This window comes from Varanus komodoensis, unplaced genomic scaffold (assembly GCF_004798865.1).
Source record: "Varanus komodoensis strain SLA01 unplaced genomic scaffold, ASM479886v1 scaffold2, whole genome shotgun sequence".
Taxonomy (NCBI): domain Eukaryota; kingdom Metazoa; phylum Chordata; class Lepidosauria; order Squamata; family Varanidae; genus Varanus; species Varanus komodoensis.
In genome coordinates this window covers 333,160-348,621 of record NW_025335568.1, presented here as the reverse complement: position 1 = coordinate 348,621, position 15,462 = coordinate 333,160, and the positions used below count along the sequence as shown (strand labels likewise).

The following is a 15,462-nucleotide window of genomic DNA, read 5'->3' as shown; positions in this document are numbered from 1 at the left end:
ATGTGCAACAGAGCAGAAGCAAGAAGGGACAAAAAGTCAGGTAAAGAGAAGAGCCTACGCAGCCTGCAGCCCAGCGACACACATCCTTTCTTTCGCCTTCATGTGGGAACTAACAACACTGCCAGCAGGAGCTTTGCAGAAATTAAATCAGACTTTGAAACTTTAAAGAGGAAAATTAAGCAGATTGGGGCCCAGATAGTTTTCTCCTCAAGATTTCCAGTTCACAGAGGGGGAAAAGACCAGGGGCCAAAAACGCTCCACGTGAATTCTTGGCTACGATGGTGGTGCAGCCATGAGAGATTTGGATTCCGGAACCACGGACAAAGCTTCCCGAAAGATGGACTGTTCACAAGCAATGGGTTGCACCCGACAAAGGAGAGGAAAATGTTCGAAGTGCATCAGGAGGGCTTTAAAGGGAATTCTGCAGGGACACCTGAGTGCAGCATCAACTGACAAAGGATTTGGTGCTGCAGCAGTGACAGAAACTCTGGCTAAGCCTAGCACTAGTCTCCCAAACAATTCAAGAAAGAAGCCAGGGAGGAAGCCATGTGGCCATAGGTGGCGATACACCAGTGCCCAAAGTATGGGGAGCAAACCACATGAACCTGAACTCTTCGCCCATGAGGGCAAGTCTGACCTGGTACACGTGGCCGGCACTCGGTGGGAGCACTCCTGTGAGTGCAATTCGAGAATTGCAGAATATATTCTGATCAAAAAGGAAAGAAGCAGCAGAGACGGAGTTGTGCTGTATGTTAAAGATACGTACGGCCAAGAAATACGGGAAGGAGAGCCCAGTGATCGAACTGAGTGCATCAGGATTAATATAAATGGAAAAAGGAATAGAGGAGCATATTAGTTGAAGTCTATTATCGTCCACCCACCTAAGCAGAGGATAATGATGAAACTTTCAGGAAGCAAAGTGCCAGTACTTGCTGGAGGCGCGATATCGTGCTTACAGGGGGCTCCCTGATACCGACTGGGAGTCAAACTCTGCTAGGGGCAGCCTCTTCTCAACAGCAAAGGAAGCTAAAACTAAACGTAGCCAAACATGCACTCCTGGGTCGCAAAAAAGGCCGACCGTAGCAAAGGCAAGGTGATGATAAACCAAGTCCTAGGCAAGCCATTCTACTCGTAAAGGGAGCCAAGGGAAGGTGGAATACAATCCCAGCCGAGTGTGGATCCACCTGATGGTTGCTCTGTCTGGCCCATTGTATGCTAGTTCAGTCATCAGGATGTCGTTTGTCGAAGGCTTTCCTAAAGTCTGGATAGATGATGTCCTCAGCATTCCCACAGTCCATTTGGAAGGTTTCCCAGTCAAAAATTGAAATTAGATTTGTCTGGCAGGATTTGTTCTTGAGAACTCCATGCTAGCTTCTAGTAATTATTGCATTGTCTGTGCAGACTATTATTCTTACCATTTGCTCCAGAATTTTCCCACGGATTGATGTCAGACTAACGGTCTGTAGCTCCCAGGTTCATCTTTTTTCCCTTCTTGAGGACGGGGGCAACATTGGTCCTCCAATCATCTGGCACTTTTCCTGTCTTCCGTGAATTCTCAGGGAAGATGGTGCTTCTGAGCGTTCTTCCGCGAGCTCTTCTCTGACGCTGGGATGAAGCTCATTTGGTCTTGGAGATCTGAACTTGTGTAGCCCAATTAGAAGATGCTTGACCAATCCTGGGCTGCCATCCTGCCCCTTCAGCTTGTTCAACACCTCCGTCAGAAGGTTGTAGTTCTCTTGGGAGAAGGCTGAGCCAAAGCGGGAGCTGAGCGCTTCCGCCTCTTCTTTCTCCTCTGTTATCCTTGTTCCCTCCAGGGTGAGGAGCTGAACAAGCTTCTCTTTTGTCTGTCTTTGCTTGGGACCTGTTTGAAGAAAAGTCTTTTGTTTCTGTGTTCTTTAGCTCCCCTTGCTGGCCTCAGTCCATTCATCAGTCCATTCAGCCTTCCTGGCGTCATCCTTGCAGCTCCATGCTACTTGCCTATGGCCTTCCCTCCACCTTCTCTTTTTTTTTCAGCCGACCTCTTAGCTTTGTGTAGCTTTGTGAAGCCACGTCTGTTGCCTACTGCTTTTTTCCTTGTTGGAATTGTTTGTAGTTGTGCCTTTAGGACTTCCCTTGTTCTGAAACCCCACCCTTCTTGGGCTCCTTTTCTCATTGGACTCACTTGCCATGGAACTTTTCTCATCATTGTTCTGAGCTTACTGCAGTTGACTTTCTTTAAATCCAGAGTACACGTTTGGCTACGTGTGGCTTTTACTTCCTTTTAGAATAATGAATTCAAGTATGGCGTGGCCACTTCCCCCAGAGTTCCCGTGGCTGCCACTTTGTCCACTAGTTGGGTGGTGGGTGGGTTAGGGTCAGGTCAAGGATAGCTGCTCTCCTTGTTCCTTCCTCCGCGTTCTGTGGGAGGAAGGCGCCAGCAACACGTGTGAGGAATGTCCTGGAGGAGCTGCGTTTGGCAGAATTTGCCCCCCGCCAGGTATCGGGTGAGTCCCTCGTAGCGACGACGTCTCTCCTTGAAACCCCTGGCCTTTTGCTCTGCAACAGGTCCACCCGCTTCGTCTTGACTGGGTGACAGGCTCCCGCTGCTGTGTCCCTTTCATTCCTGGCAGCCTTCCTATTGATCGGGACGCTCTTAATGGGGCTCCTCCGCTCACCTGCCTGCACTTCTCTGCAGATACATATCTTGGACACAAGGCACGACTCCGCCCCCCTTTCTGCTCCTTCCATTCTTCTTGAACAGGTTCTGCCCTTCAGCTGCTGAACTCCAGCCATGGAAGCCATGCTGCCAAGTCTCGGCCGCACCTACCAGGTCGTGCTCCCCCTCTTGGATTAGGAGTTCAGGTTCACGCGCTTTGCTTCCCACGCTCTGGGCGCCGGTGCACAGACACTGGCGAGCGCGTGCTTTACACCCTGGCCTCCTTCCTGCGTTTTGGAGGGGCCGGTATTGGGCGCCCTCTGTTGCGGTGCATCAGCTTCTGTCTGCTGCTAGCCCGGGTGTGCTTCTCCCTCCACTGCGGGATTCACCTGAAAGCCCTCCTGGTCAGCGTCTTCACACTGCGCCCAAACACCTGCTCTGCAGTCCTTGTAAGCACAGCCCAGCCCCTGCCGGCAGCCCAGCTTCCAGGCCGTGTAAGGAAGGGATGCGTGCCGGGGGCCGTATGAGCCTTGGCTGCCTCTCAGGCAGAGCTCTCACCTGTGCTCCAGGGAGGCAGCGCACCTGTCGAGTCCATGGGCCTTCCTGACACACGTGTGTTTCCACCCCACAACGGGGAGCCTTCTGCAACTCACCCCCTTCTCTGCGTGGTCTTTCAGGCCTGGGTGTCGTTGCCGCTGCTCGGGTGGCCTTGAGCCTCTTGCTCAGTGCGGCACAGCAGGACTTGCCGTTCTTGCTCTCTGGCCGCTTCCTCCTGACTGTCCCTTCCCGCGGGATTCCCGTCCTCTGCCCCCGCCTGCCGTGGCCCTGCTTGCGCCTGCGCTGCTCCAGCCGCTGCCGCTCCACCGCTCTGACTACGAACGCTGCTGCTGCTCCTGCTGCCTCGGGGTGGGCACCCGCTGTTCTGGAGCGCTCGCCGTTCCCTCTGGCGGGGCTACCGGCCTGCGCTTGGTGCACGTGTGGCCACGGGGACCTCGGCAGGGGAACGCACAGCGCACAACGGGTGCCGAGTCTTCCCGGGCGTTCTCTCCGCTGCCTCTTTGAGTCCGGCTTGCTGGGCCCGCGGTGGCAGCGAGGTCTCTCTCCTGTCTTCCCCAGAGGTGAACGACACAGTGCAACCACAAATGGAGGAACGTTACAAGGAAGAACGGAGGGAGCGGGGACGTTAAGAAGGCAAAGGGCGTCTTTTAAAAATGGAAGGAAAAAAAACCCCCAGAAAAAAAAACTGGGAAAAAGTGAGGGCTCTCGCCCTTGACCTGGCCCCCAAACCCCTGCTTGCTGGCCGGCCGCTTGTGACCTGAGCCCTGAGGCCAGTGGGGCAGCTTCCCTGCTGCGCTCAGCTAGGAGTCAGAACCACTAGCCTGTTTTGAAGACGTGCATATATGGAATCTGTGGAAAAATACATGAAAAGCTAAATGAAAGGATTATCTTTGTCTGTACTCTTATTTGTTCTCACTTTGGCAATTAAACCTTTGGCAATTAAACTTGGAGAACTCGAGAGGAGAATTAGAGTAAAGATCAATGGAATAGTCCCAAAATAAATTATATACAACTGATATTGTATGAATACTTAAACAGTATTAATGTACTTCAACAGTTTGATTTCTGATTGTAGTCCTTAGGCAGGATATAAATTAAATAAAGGACATTCAGAAATTATGGGAATTAATGTAACAGCAAATACTTGAAGTCTAAAAGTATAGCTTTAGTTGGAATAATAACCCAGTTAAGAGATGTGAAATGCCAGGGATCCACTCTGCTTTGAATATTTTAAAAACAGATATTGTTTGACTGATGCAGATTAGATATTGTTTGGATAAAAATAAACATTGTTTGAATCAAGCGCAAAATGGTATATAAGAGACTTAAGAGACAAACATTAACAAATAATTATGCAGTACAAATGTTTACTAGCAAAACATTGCAAATATTTCTAAAACAATAAGCTGAGCCGTGGCTCTACCTACCACTGGAGAACGGCGTCTTTGGGACTGAATGGGAAAGGTTCCACCCCATGGTGCACCAGGGGCAAGTGATGTGGCGGAGCAGGGCTCCCGGGACCATTCCGCAGTACGGGGGGCGGGACGGGCGACTGAAGCCCCTGCGGACAGTGGCCTGGCAGGCCAAAGACCGTACCTGACGGATGACTGCACGGGCCGATCCCACTTCAGGCCCAGCGGAGAGGGCACAGGCCGAGGAGGCAAGCGGAAGCCGATGGAGCGCACCGGGATCGTCTTTGGGGTCGACCTGTGCGAGACTGCGGTGTAAGGCTCTGCGGACCCAGACATGGTGGCTCTCTGAAGGCAAAACCGGCTTCTTTGTGCCTCGGAACAAACCGGCAGCCAGGGAGTGATCCTGCACCAGCCGGGCCGCTGCACATTCCACTCCAGTGCCCCGCGCTGGAGGGCGTCCAGGCCCAGTGATGGCAATGAGCGTTACCTGGGCCGGCCTTGCAGGTGGTCCCGATGGTGCAGCTGCTGCGGGACGACTCAGCCCTGTTCTGCCCCAGGGGCCACGGCTGGCTGTGGCTACTGGGCCTTGTTCAGGGCGCCCCTCCCTCCGTGGAAGCCCCTCACAACGTGGGACAGCGAGCGTGTCTGCCCCTGGGCATCGTTCTTCCAGCTCCTCCCGATCGGAAGTGCAACAGGAAGCGTGGCTCCCGCGGAATGAGCTTCCGCACACGGTGGGGTTGCAGGTGCCGCTCTGAGTTCACTTTTAGGCACCTCGGTAAGAAAGGGCTTTGGGTGGAGTGAGGATCAGCTTTTCCATAGGCTTGCTATCATGCATGTTTGGAATGTGATGCATTTTGGGGGGTTTTGCTGTATATTTTGCACACATTTTAATCCTGTAAATCATGATTAGGACAGTATATGAAAAAGCAGAATGGTTTCCTATAGGAAAAGGCATCAGATAAGGGGGTATTTTACCCATCTGCTCAATCGGAATGCAGAACGCATCATAAGGAAAGTTGGATTAGGATCAGAGGAAGGAGCGAATGTTGCTGGAGACACAGCACTATGCTAAAACACGCCAGCGGCCCCCATGCTGCTTGCAGAAAGCGGTGAAACAAGAACGTGGAAAAGCAGGACTGCAGCTGAATGTTAAAAAAACCGAAGGGATGATTATAGAAGAATTACACTAGTGTAATGTCAGCAATGAAGAAACTGAACTTTTGAAAGATTCTACATACCTTTGGTTCACAACTCTCAATTCAAAGTGACACTGCAGCCAAGAGATTCAAGGACTGCAACTTGGAAGGGCCGCAAGGAAGGAACAAGGAAAGATCTTCGAGTGCGTGGGCCCTGGGCCAGGATCGTCCTCACTGTTGTGCTCCCAATTGAGTGTGTGGGTGTGACACCTGGACAGTGGAGAACGTCAACAAGAAGATGGAGGTGCTGGAAGGTGGAGGAGAGCTGGGGGAGGGCCTTACGAGGGCCCTGGACTCGCGGATGAGCAAAGGGCCCTCAGTCAAATCGGGCCCCTGGAAGAAAATATGAGGAAACTGAAGCTGTCGTGTGTCCTACCACAAAAAGGCAAGCTGCCTTAGAGAAACCAAGGAGGAGGAAGACCAGCTCTGCAATGAATCAATTCCATTCCGTCAAGGAAGCCACAGGCTCAGGTGTGCTAGAGCTGAGCTGGACTGTCAAGCGGAGGGTGGTTTGGAGGGCCCCTCTTCACGGGGTCACCCCGTGTCAGAGACAGATTGGTGGGGTGCAACAGCAGCAAAACTGCCTGGGAGAAGCGGGGGGGGGTCAAAGCACCGGAGAGGAGCCCCCCTTCTCGAGTGCTGCACTGCGGCAGGGCAAGTCAGGCGCTCCCCCTGCCTCACTCAGTCGCGGTATCTGCCGCATGGTATTTTTCGCCACAGCCCACGATGCGAGGCTCCTGCCCCAGCCTGGTACTGACCGTGAGGAGGGCCGAAAGAGGTGCGTCTGAAAAGGCTCTCCTGCAGGGCAGGTGCCAGGGGTGCTGGGCAGACGACGAGATGAAACTCGCCAGCCTGGGGCCAAACGCCAAGTGGCTGCAGGTCAACCTGTGCCGCACTGGCACGGGCTGGCCGGTGAGCAGGAGGCTCCCTGGAGCGGGGCTGCTCCTTGCCCTCACAAGGCCAGGCAGAAGCCTCCGGGTGCGGAAGGATGGCCGGGGCTGAGCGCCCGCGCAGCACCAGGCAGGCGGCTGGACGCCCCGCTGCAGACCGAGCGAGCACGCAGGCCGCCCCCAGCCTGGCCGGGCAGCTTCCTCGCCGCCCTGCGAGCTGACGGCATTGTCCGCCCCGAGTGAGTCTGTCTGGCGATGGCCCCGGCGGCTGGCGGGGGCGGGGGCGGGGGGGGGGAGGCTGCTGCGCCTGCGTGCTCCGGAGAGCATCTCATAACTGTCAAATTAAAAGCTATTCCCCGCAGGGAGGCTCAAAGGCACTTTCAGGGGTACGTGTCAATTCCGCTGATGTCTTTGCTGTTGCGGAACAAAGACGAGAGGGAGCCGTCCGCTGAAACCGCCCCCGCCCCCCTTCCCGGCGCGGCCTGGCCTTCCACAGCGTCCCGAGCTCCCTGCCTCTCCCAGCCGCGGCGCCCTTGGTGCCCAGGGGCCTGCCCGGGGAGGGCTGGGGCCTGGGGGCCGCCCTGCCCGCAGCGCACTGCTCCCGGCCCTCCCCGGGGAGGGTGTCGTCGTTCCCCGCGGGGCGGGGGGGAGTGCGCCCACGATCCGGCCGTCCTGCGACGGGGCGGCCGGCCAGCACGGGAGGCGGGCTGAGAGCGGCGGCGGTGCGCCCTCCCCCGCCGCCCCCGGCTCCTGCCAGTCCCGGGCCGAGCGCCGGGCATTCAGGGCCGCCGGCGGCCCTGCAGCCCTGAGAACGGCTCCGGTGGGCTGAGACCTCCGAGCGCGGCGGGCAGCGGCTCTGTCCCTGCGGCGCCTCCCTTCCCCTCCCCGCGCCCCCGCTGCTGCTCCGCCGAGCGCTCCGGGCGGCCCCAGCGTGCCCGGGTCCCCCGCCCTGAAGCCGGAGGCGGCGCGGCGGTCCCTTCCCCACCCACGGAGCAGGACGGCGAAGTCGGCTCGGGCGGCGCTGCGGATCGCCTCGGGCTCGCTCCCCTGGACGGGCCGGGCAGGCTGCAGTCGAGCTCGCCCCGCCAGCGTCCCACGTGCGCCAGAGCTGGGCGCGCGGACCTCCGCAGCTCCGCGCCCCGAAGGCCGACGCAGGCCCCGCTCGCTCGTGGCAGCTTCCCTGGGCCCGCCGCGCCGCGCCGCTGCGAATGACGGCGAGAGGAAGAGGGGCGGCGGCTGTCTGCCTGCTCTGGGCTCGGGCGGGTGAAGAGGCGACCCCGTCTCCCTACCTGCGAGGGCGCACCCCGGAGCATGTCCTGTGCTTTGGAGCATGTGCAGAGTGCCTTTCCGCAGCCACAGCATTCTCAGGCACACCTGGCGAAAGACCCGAGCGGAGCCCGGCGGCCTCTGAGCCCGCGCTCGGGGGGTCAGCCCGAGGGCGAGCGAGCATGGAGCGGGGAGCGCCCGTCGGCGAACCGGGTGCTCTGCGGGGAGCGCGTGGGCAGGGCGCCGCTTCGCGCGCGCCTCCAAGGCCCGGCCGCTGAAAGCCTCTCGACTCGACGAGCGGGCTCCGGGGGACGGCCCGGGCTGCGAGGCCCCTCCCGGGCCGCAGGCCGCTCGCCCACCGCCTGCAGGGGCAGGCCCCAGCCGAGGGGAGCGAGGCGGGCGAGCCTTCCCCGGGCCGAGCGCCGCCGCTCGCGCCCTCATTCCCGGCATCGCCGGCGAAGTGCGACCCTTCCGCGGCCGAGCGGGGAGGGCGGGGAGGGAGGCGTTCTCTGGTCTTCGCTCCAGCGGGAACCGGGGGGCGGGGACGACGGTGCTGAGACGCCGCGGGGAGAAGCAGGGCCAGGGAGCGGCCATCTCAACGAAGCCGGTTGGGGGGGGGGGATGCGGGCAGGATTTGCTGGGCGCCGGGAGAGCAGGGAGTGGGCGCGCCACCCCTTTCCTCGCGCAAGGCCTCGGCGCATCTCCGCGCCTAGCCGAGCTGCCCCCCGGATCGCCTCGCGCGCCTCCGGCCGCGCACCTGGGCGCTGTGGAAGTCCGGCTCGGGAAGGCATTCCGCGGCGCGGCGAACTCCTCTGCCCCCTCCCCTCCCCTCCCCCCTCGCCCCGAAGTGCGCCCCATTACAAATGGCCGGGGCTGGGCGGGGTTCGTAGGACCCTCCCCAGCTAATCAATTGCTTTGCTTTGCTTTGCTTTGCTCTGCTCTGCTCGCCGCCGCTCTCCAGGGCCGGGACCCCAACCCAATCAATCACTCGCGGCAGCGCAATGCACAAACCAGATGGCGGGGCCGGCTCCCGAGGCCTAATTGAATCGTTCGGGGCGCAGACACGGCGTGGAGAGGGGCTGCGGCGGCGCGGAGGGAGACCGCCCCCCCCCCCGCCCCGCGGCTGCAGCTGTTGGTTTGAGCGCCGGGGAGCCCCTCGCTCTCCCCGCGGGGAGGCCTCGAACTGAGCGGTGCGAGAGCGGAGGGCTCAAGCCGGTGGAAGCTGCTGTGGAGCAGAATGCACTCTGCATGTGGGCAGAGGGGGCCCCTTCTTTGCTGCAGCCAGGTGGCGCCCGATCTCGCCCGTCCCATCCCCTCCCTCACGGTGACCCGCATGTCTCAAGTCCTGGTCGCAGCGAACTTGGGCTAGCTTTCCCAGGGAAGGTACTCAGCGACGCGAGCGACACGCAGTGTCGCCCACCCCTCGCCGCCGCTGGCTGCCCTGGCGCTGGGCCTGGGGATCCGGGCAGCACCAGGCTGGCGCGCTGACCCCCGCCTCCGGCCGACAGCCCCCTGCGGCCCAAGCAGAAGGTCCGCTCCCCTTCCGCCCCCAGCACGAGGCGCGAGATGGGTTGCTGGGGGCGGGGTCTTCTCCACGGAGGTTCCTTCGGGGGGGGGGGGGGGCAGGGAAAGGGTCCAACCTCCCCAGTGGCGTCCAGTGCACACGTCGTCCTCCTTTCTCCGTCGCGCCCCACCGTCCCCCGGCAGTATTGTGTCTCCAGCTGCGCCCCCTCCCCTGCCCCCTTTTTGGGTAACCAGGAAGTGAGCAGCAGCACCAGGTATGTCCTTTTATTCAAAATATTTACACGGGAAAGGGAGGGGACGCTTGTTCTGGGGGGAGGCGGGGGAGGGACCTGGGGGAGCAGCGCCCTCCTCCACCGGGAAGAAACCAGCCTCGGCTCTCACCGAGGTGGCGGGACGGGAGCCGCGAGCTGCCGGCCGAGCAGAAGCAGGGGGAGCGGAGGCGGGCGATCCCGGGCGCCGAGCGTCCATCCTGCGCGCCGCCCACGCCCGGCGGCCGCGCTCCGCTTCGGAATGTGCGAATTTGCGAGTGCGGCCGAGGAGCGGCGGGCGTCCCCGCGCCAGCTCTGCGACCAACAACGAGCCAGCCCGGTGCAGCAGGGCCCGGCCGGCAGCAGCTCCCGGCCCCGGCGCTGGCGGGCCCCCCGCGCACGAGGAGAGGCCAAAACACAAACACGCGAAGACTGAACAGCCGAGACCACAGGAACAAAACAGCCACAGGAAATAATAATAATAACAACGACAATAATAACAATAATAATTAGTTTAAAATTGCACTAAATTTCCTCCCCCATCGACGGACGGAGGGAGGAAAGTGGGGTGGGCTCGGTGGAAGGAGGGGGAGCTCAGCAAAGAGCAATGGGGCCGGGAAGGGCGGGGGGGGGCATGCGTGATTGCAACGGCGCGGGACGGGACGGGGCCTGCGGGGTATCGGGGTGGGGGGTCGGGCGTCAGAGGGCCATCCGGAGGGCGGCCGCGGTGTCTCCCTGCCCCCGCGGAGACCGCTGCGCTCTCGGGCAGGGGCTGCTGGGCGAGAGCTCCTCTCAAGTCGCCTGGAGCTGGGTGCCCGGGCTGCGCGCTCCACGGCTTGGCTCGGAGGGAGCGGCAGGGGCGGGCCTCGCTCCGGCCCTCAGTCCCCCACGTCTATCTCCTCGTCGTCGTCCTCGCCGTCGGAGAAAGCGTCCGTGGCGCGGAGCGAGGCTCCCGGCGAGGAGGGCGGGGAGGCGCGGGGCAGGCTGCCCGCTCGCGCCCGGGCGGGCTGCGGCTGCGGCTCGGGCTCCAGCTCGGGCATACTGGCCAGCTTCTCCAGCGCCGCGGGGGGCAGCTTCTTGAGGGACTCCACGTCGGCCTTCATCTCCTCCAGGTCGCGCTTCAGCTTGGCGCGGCGGTTCTGGAACCAGGTGATGACCTGAGCGTTGCTCAGGCCCAGCTGCGCCGCGATGTGGTCTCGGTCGGCGGGCGACAGGTACTTCTGGTAGAGGAAGCGCTTCTCCAGCTCGTAGATCTGGTGGTTGGTGAAAGCCGTGCGGGACTTGCGACGCTTCTTCGAGGGCTGGCGGGGCCCGAAGGCGCCCAGCGGGTCCCGGCCTGCAGGGGGAGACGGAGGTCAGTGGCGCGGCGCTGAAGAGGCGCGCGTTCCGCTCTCCCGCCTGCCCGACCCCGCCCGGCACCTTCCTGAGCCCACTGGCCTCCTCGCGCTTTGGCCCGAGGGAGCTGGCGGCGGCGCCTCCCCTCACCCGCCACGGCCTGCCGGAGCAGGGCAGCGCCCAGCCGGCACGTCAGGAGGCCGGAATCGCGGTCAGTGGCGGCCGGACCCCTGCGCGAGCCCGTGCCCGGGCACTGGCGCCCGCCTGGCCCGCTCACGTCGCGGCCCCGGGATCCGGAAGGCCCAGGCCAGGCCGGGCCGGCCCGCACACGTGGCGCGAGGCCCGCTGGCCGCCAGGGCCGAACGGGCCGTTCACAGCGGGCGCCGGGCCGATGCCCCTGCGCGACGGTGCTGGCCGCGGGCTAGGTGCTTCTCCCGCGGCTCTTCCGAGGGGCAGCGGCCCGGCGAGGAGGAGAACGAGGAGGGAGCCTCAAACGCGGGCGGCTGCGCTCCTCGGCCGCAGTTCGCTCTCGGCCCTGACCAGAACCCGGATGAGGGCCGGTGTCCTCGCTCCCCGCGGGCCCGGCCGAGCCAGGCGCCGATGCTGGCACCTGCGGAGGCGGGCAGAAGGGAGGCCCAGCGTGCCCGCCCCGGAGCCCGCGCGGAGCCGGCCAGCGCCGCCGGGTCCGGGCCCGAAGGGGAAGCCTTCGGCGAGGGCGGGCGAGGGCGCGGGGCGCGCCGGACTGCTCTCCCGCGGAAGCGCAGGCCGCGCCGCCTCCGCCCGCCGAGTGGCCAGAGCAAGAGAACGCCCGTCCCGAGCAGGCCCGGAGCGAAACTCCCGATCGAGGCCGGGGCACGACGGGCTCCTTCGGCTTCCGTTCTGCAAGGCGGCGCTGCGCGAGGGGTGCAGGCGCGCCGGATCCTCCGTTTGCCGTCGCCGCGTCTCTGCAGGCCTTCTCTCCTCGCCCGGTCACACCGAAGCGAGGGCAAGGGGCGCGCATCCGGCTTGTCTGCCGTCCTCCCCACGGCGAACAATGGCGGCTCCCGCAAAGAGAGTCAGAGACGTCCCGGGAAGGCTTGCGGGGCGGGCAGCCCGTCGCGGCGGCGGCGATCCCGCTTCGTCCTGCCGAGAAAAGCCCTCCGCCCTTTCCTGGCCAAGGGCACGCCCGAACCGAGGGGATGCGAGCTCGCCCTGAAGCGCCGAGTGATTCCTGGGGACGAGCGTATGCGGCGTTAACAGCAATTGCGCCGGAAAGCAAACGGGACGGAAACCAGCTTACTTTCAGTTTTGTTAACGGCTTCCTATAGCCGCCTCCGTGCGGGTCGGCTCGTTTGGGGTCAGCCCAAACCGTGCTGGGCCTCGAATCCTCACGGCCAGGCCTCCGAGTCCTGACTTGGCTCTTCCAAGCGGACCGCCGCTCGCTCTGCACCCACCACGGCCGGCCTTCCTCTCAGCGCCCTTTTGCAACTGGCGCTGAGCTGCCCGCTCCGCTCGTCTGAAGCCCGGCTGAGCCCGTCCAGCGGCTCCCCCTCCATTTCTGCCGACCAGGAATGCTGCCCAGAAGGGCAGAAAACGGGGCCTTTAAAAATAAATAGTCTAGGATATGTTTTTGCATTTTGGTTAGGAAAAAGCCATTTAACCTGTACAAAGCGCCTAATAAAAAGAGCAACGTTTTTATTATAAAAATAGTGCAGACTGTATCCGAAAGGTCTTTCCTTCTTTTCCGGGCTCATATAGGGGCAGTTCGCACGAAATGCGGCTCCCTCCACACGCGCCGCGCGGAAGGTGCGCCGGCCTCCGCTGCCTGCCGGGCGCAGGGCACGCAGGTGGAAGGACGGTCCCTCTTCGGAATCACCGGCGTTGTGCGCAGGATTGGTTTCGCGGGGCGCCGAGCAAGAAGCCGCTCTCGCCTTTTTGGGAGAACATCCCGAATTCAAACCTTTCAAAAATGCCTGCATTTGGGGGAGGGTTCGGCTTAGGATGAAAAATTTGCCCCTGATTTGTTCAAGCGGAAATGATGATCTGGAGAACTGCGAACAATGTAAGCTGAACGGCAGGCGTGGAAGGTCCGCCTAACACAGACGGGCAAACGAGATTTGATATTAGTAGCAGCGTTAACCATCGCGCTGTGTTCTCAAAGTGAGGCCTGGGGCTCCCCTTCCTCACGGCGCTTTGTGGGGCATTTGAGGAGCCAAAACGGAACGTCCCTGGGCCGCAGCCTTTCCTTCCCGCGGGACCGTTTGGCCGGTTGATCGTTTGCCGGCCTGTGCGGAGTGCTTCGGGCTCCCCTTTTACATTCGTGGCTCCCGGAAGGGCTTCGACGCGCTTGCAAGCCGGGCTGGCAGCTTCCCGCGGCGGGGCCAGGCCGGACCTTCGGGCCTGGCGGGCGACCGCTCGGGGTTCGCCGTTCAGGCCGCTTCCCGGCCAGGCACGCCCGGGCCGCTCTCCCAGAAACACGCGGCCCGTTGAGCGCCGCGGTTCCGCGCTCCTGGAGCCATTTCAGGGCTGCGTGCTTACAAAACCGTTTCTTCGGGCCGAGCACAACCGGAGGGCGGGTGGCAGCGCTGCGTGCGGCGGGCTCGCCCTGCGGAAGCGGGAGGGCGCCCTGAACCCGCGCTCGGAGCCCGGGCCTGATCCCGCGCGAACGGATCCAGCCGCGGCGGCAGATTTCAGGGCCAGCCCGAAACGATTCCGTCTCCTTCGCGCTGGTGCGATCCGTGCTTGCCCGCGGGAGCGGAGGGAGCAGGACGCCTCGTTTTCGCGAGACAAAGGAGGGCAAGCCGTTTGCCGCCGCCTCCCGAGCCGCGGCGGGTGGACCGGCGAGCGGGCGGCTGAGCGGGCGTGCGCCGCCGACGGGACCTGGCCTGCCATTCTCCGTCCGCTCGGCGCCTCGAGAGAAGCGGGGCGGCCCAGTGGGACAGGCCGTCAAACCCAGGTCGTGGCCAGCAGACGGACCTGGCGGGCCTCGGCATTTTTCGGGGATCCTCCCAGGCAAAATAAAAGTAATAACATATTTTAAATAATTACAAAACAAAGGGAGGAAGCAGTGGTCGCATTTGGGGGGAAAAGACCCCTTAAAGGGGGGCGAATCCCGGGGCCACCTTTTCTTAGTCGCATTCGATTTCCCTCTGGCTCCCCAGCCGGAGCTCTGAGGGCGGTCTGCTTGCGCATTTGTTTTCCTGGTTGTTTGTAAGGGAAGATGCAAGGAAAGTGACTGCAAAACTGGGGAAGAGTATAGCGAAAATGCGGCGGGGGCAAAGCAGGAATTTTAACTCCCCGCCTTCAATCGGCCAAAAGAGATTTCGCGTCTCGGCGTCCCGAAAACGCAGCTTGCAAGGAGGGAAGCGACAGGAGATGCAGCCCACCTTTGGCCTTCGCTCTTCGACTGCACGCCCAGCCTCGCCGGAGGAGGACCCGGTCACTCCGCCGGCTCCCGTCCCACCACCTGCTCTGCCTACTTCGCGGGGTCTCCACCCGGAGCCCCCCGGGTCAGCCTTCCAAGCACTTCTCCCAGGCCGCCTCGCGATGAGGGAGCGCGAGAAGTATCGAGGCCGGGAAGCAGCCCTCCGGGCTGTCTGCTGGCCTTAGCCCCCAGAACCCGGGCTGGGGAGCAGAGGCGCCGAGGCAGCAGGGCCGAGACCGCCCGCCGAAGCCCGAGCTCCGGAGCCGCCCGAGCCCTTCACCGTTCCGCTCCCTGCCGCGCTTACCTTCGGCCGCCTGGAGCACGTTCACCTCCAGCCCTTTGAAGGTCTTGGTGGCCAGCTCCTCCAGGGCGCAGAGCGGCGAGGCCGGGGCGGGGACGCCGCTCGCGCCGGCTACCTTGTCCAGCAGGCGGGCCGAGGCCGGGAGCTTGCGCCCGGAGGGCTTGCTCAGGATGTCCTCGATGCTGAACGGCGTCAGCGGCTTGTTGGAGTTGGCGGGCGGCGGCAGCTGGTCCAGCGGGCTGCGGCGCCTTTCTTCTGCGCCCGGCTGTGGGAGCGGGGGCGCCACCTTCCCTTCCTTCGCGGAGGTCATTGCCGGGAGGAGGGGAGGAGGGGAGGGGAGGGGAGGCAAGCCCCCCCAGCTTGCCCCGAGCGCCCGCGGTAGGGACGCAGGCTCAGCACCCCCGCGGGGTCATGCTGCTGCTGCTGCTGCTGCTGCTGCTGCTGCGAAGCCCCCGCGGGAACCTCCGAGCGCCAGGCGGCTCCGAGCGCTCCCCTCCCGCCCCGTCCTGCTGGCCACGGGACCGGGCCCAGGGGCGCCCGCGCTCTCCCCACACTCGGCCTCGCCCGGCGTGGCTCGCGGACGTGGGGTCTCCTTCGCCTCCGACCCCGGCGAGCGCATTCAGACCCAGCCAAGCCTGCCCGGGCGCTCCAGCCTTAAAGGCGCACAGGCAGGGCCATCAAATGGGCACCCGAG

At 62.7% G+C, this 15,462-nt stretch overlaps 1 protein-coding gene across 1 annotated transcript; it reads right to left on the bottom strand.

Moving 5' to 3' along the window:
• Window positions 1-10,607: 10,607 nt before the first annotated feature.
• LBX2 (ladybird homeobox 2) lies at window positions 10,608-15,078 on the bottom strand. The gene is made up of 2 exons (XM_044429222.1): window positions 14,772-15,078; window positions 10,608-11,065 (listed from the first exon to the last, which is right to left on the bottom strand). Exons 1-2 carry the CDS (start codon window positions 15,076-15,078, stop codon window positions 10,608-10,610), a joined length of 765 nt encoding a protein of 254 aa, XP_044285157.1.
• Between the last annotated feature and the right edge of the window lie 384 nt (window positions 15,079-15,462).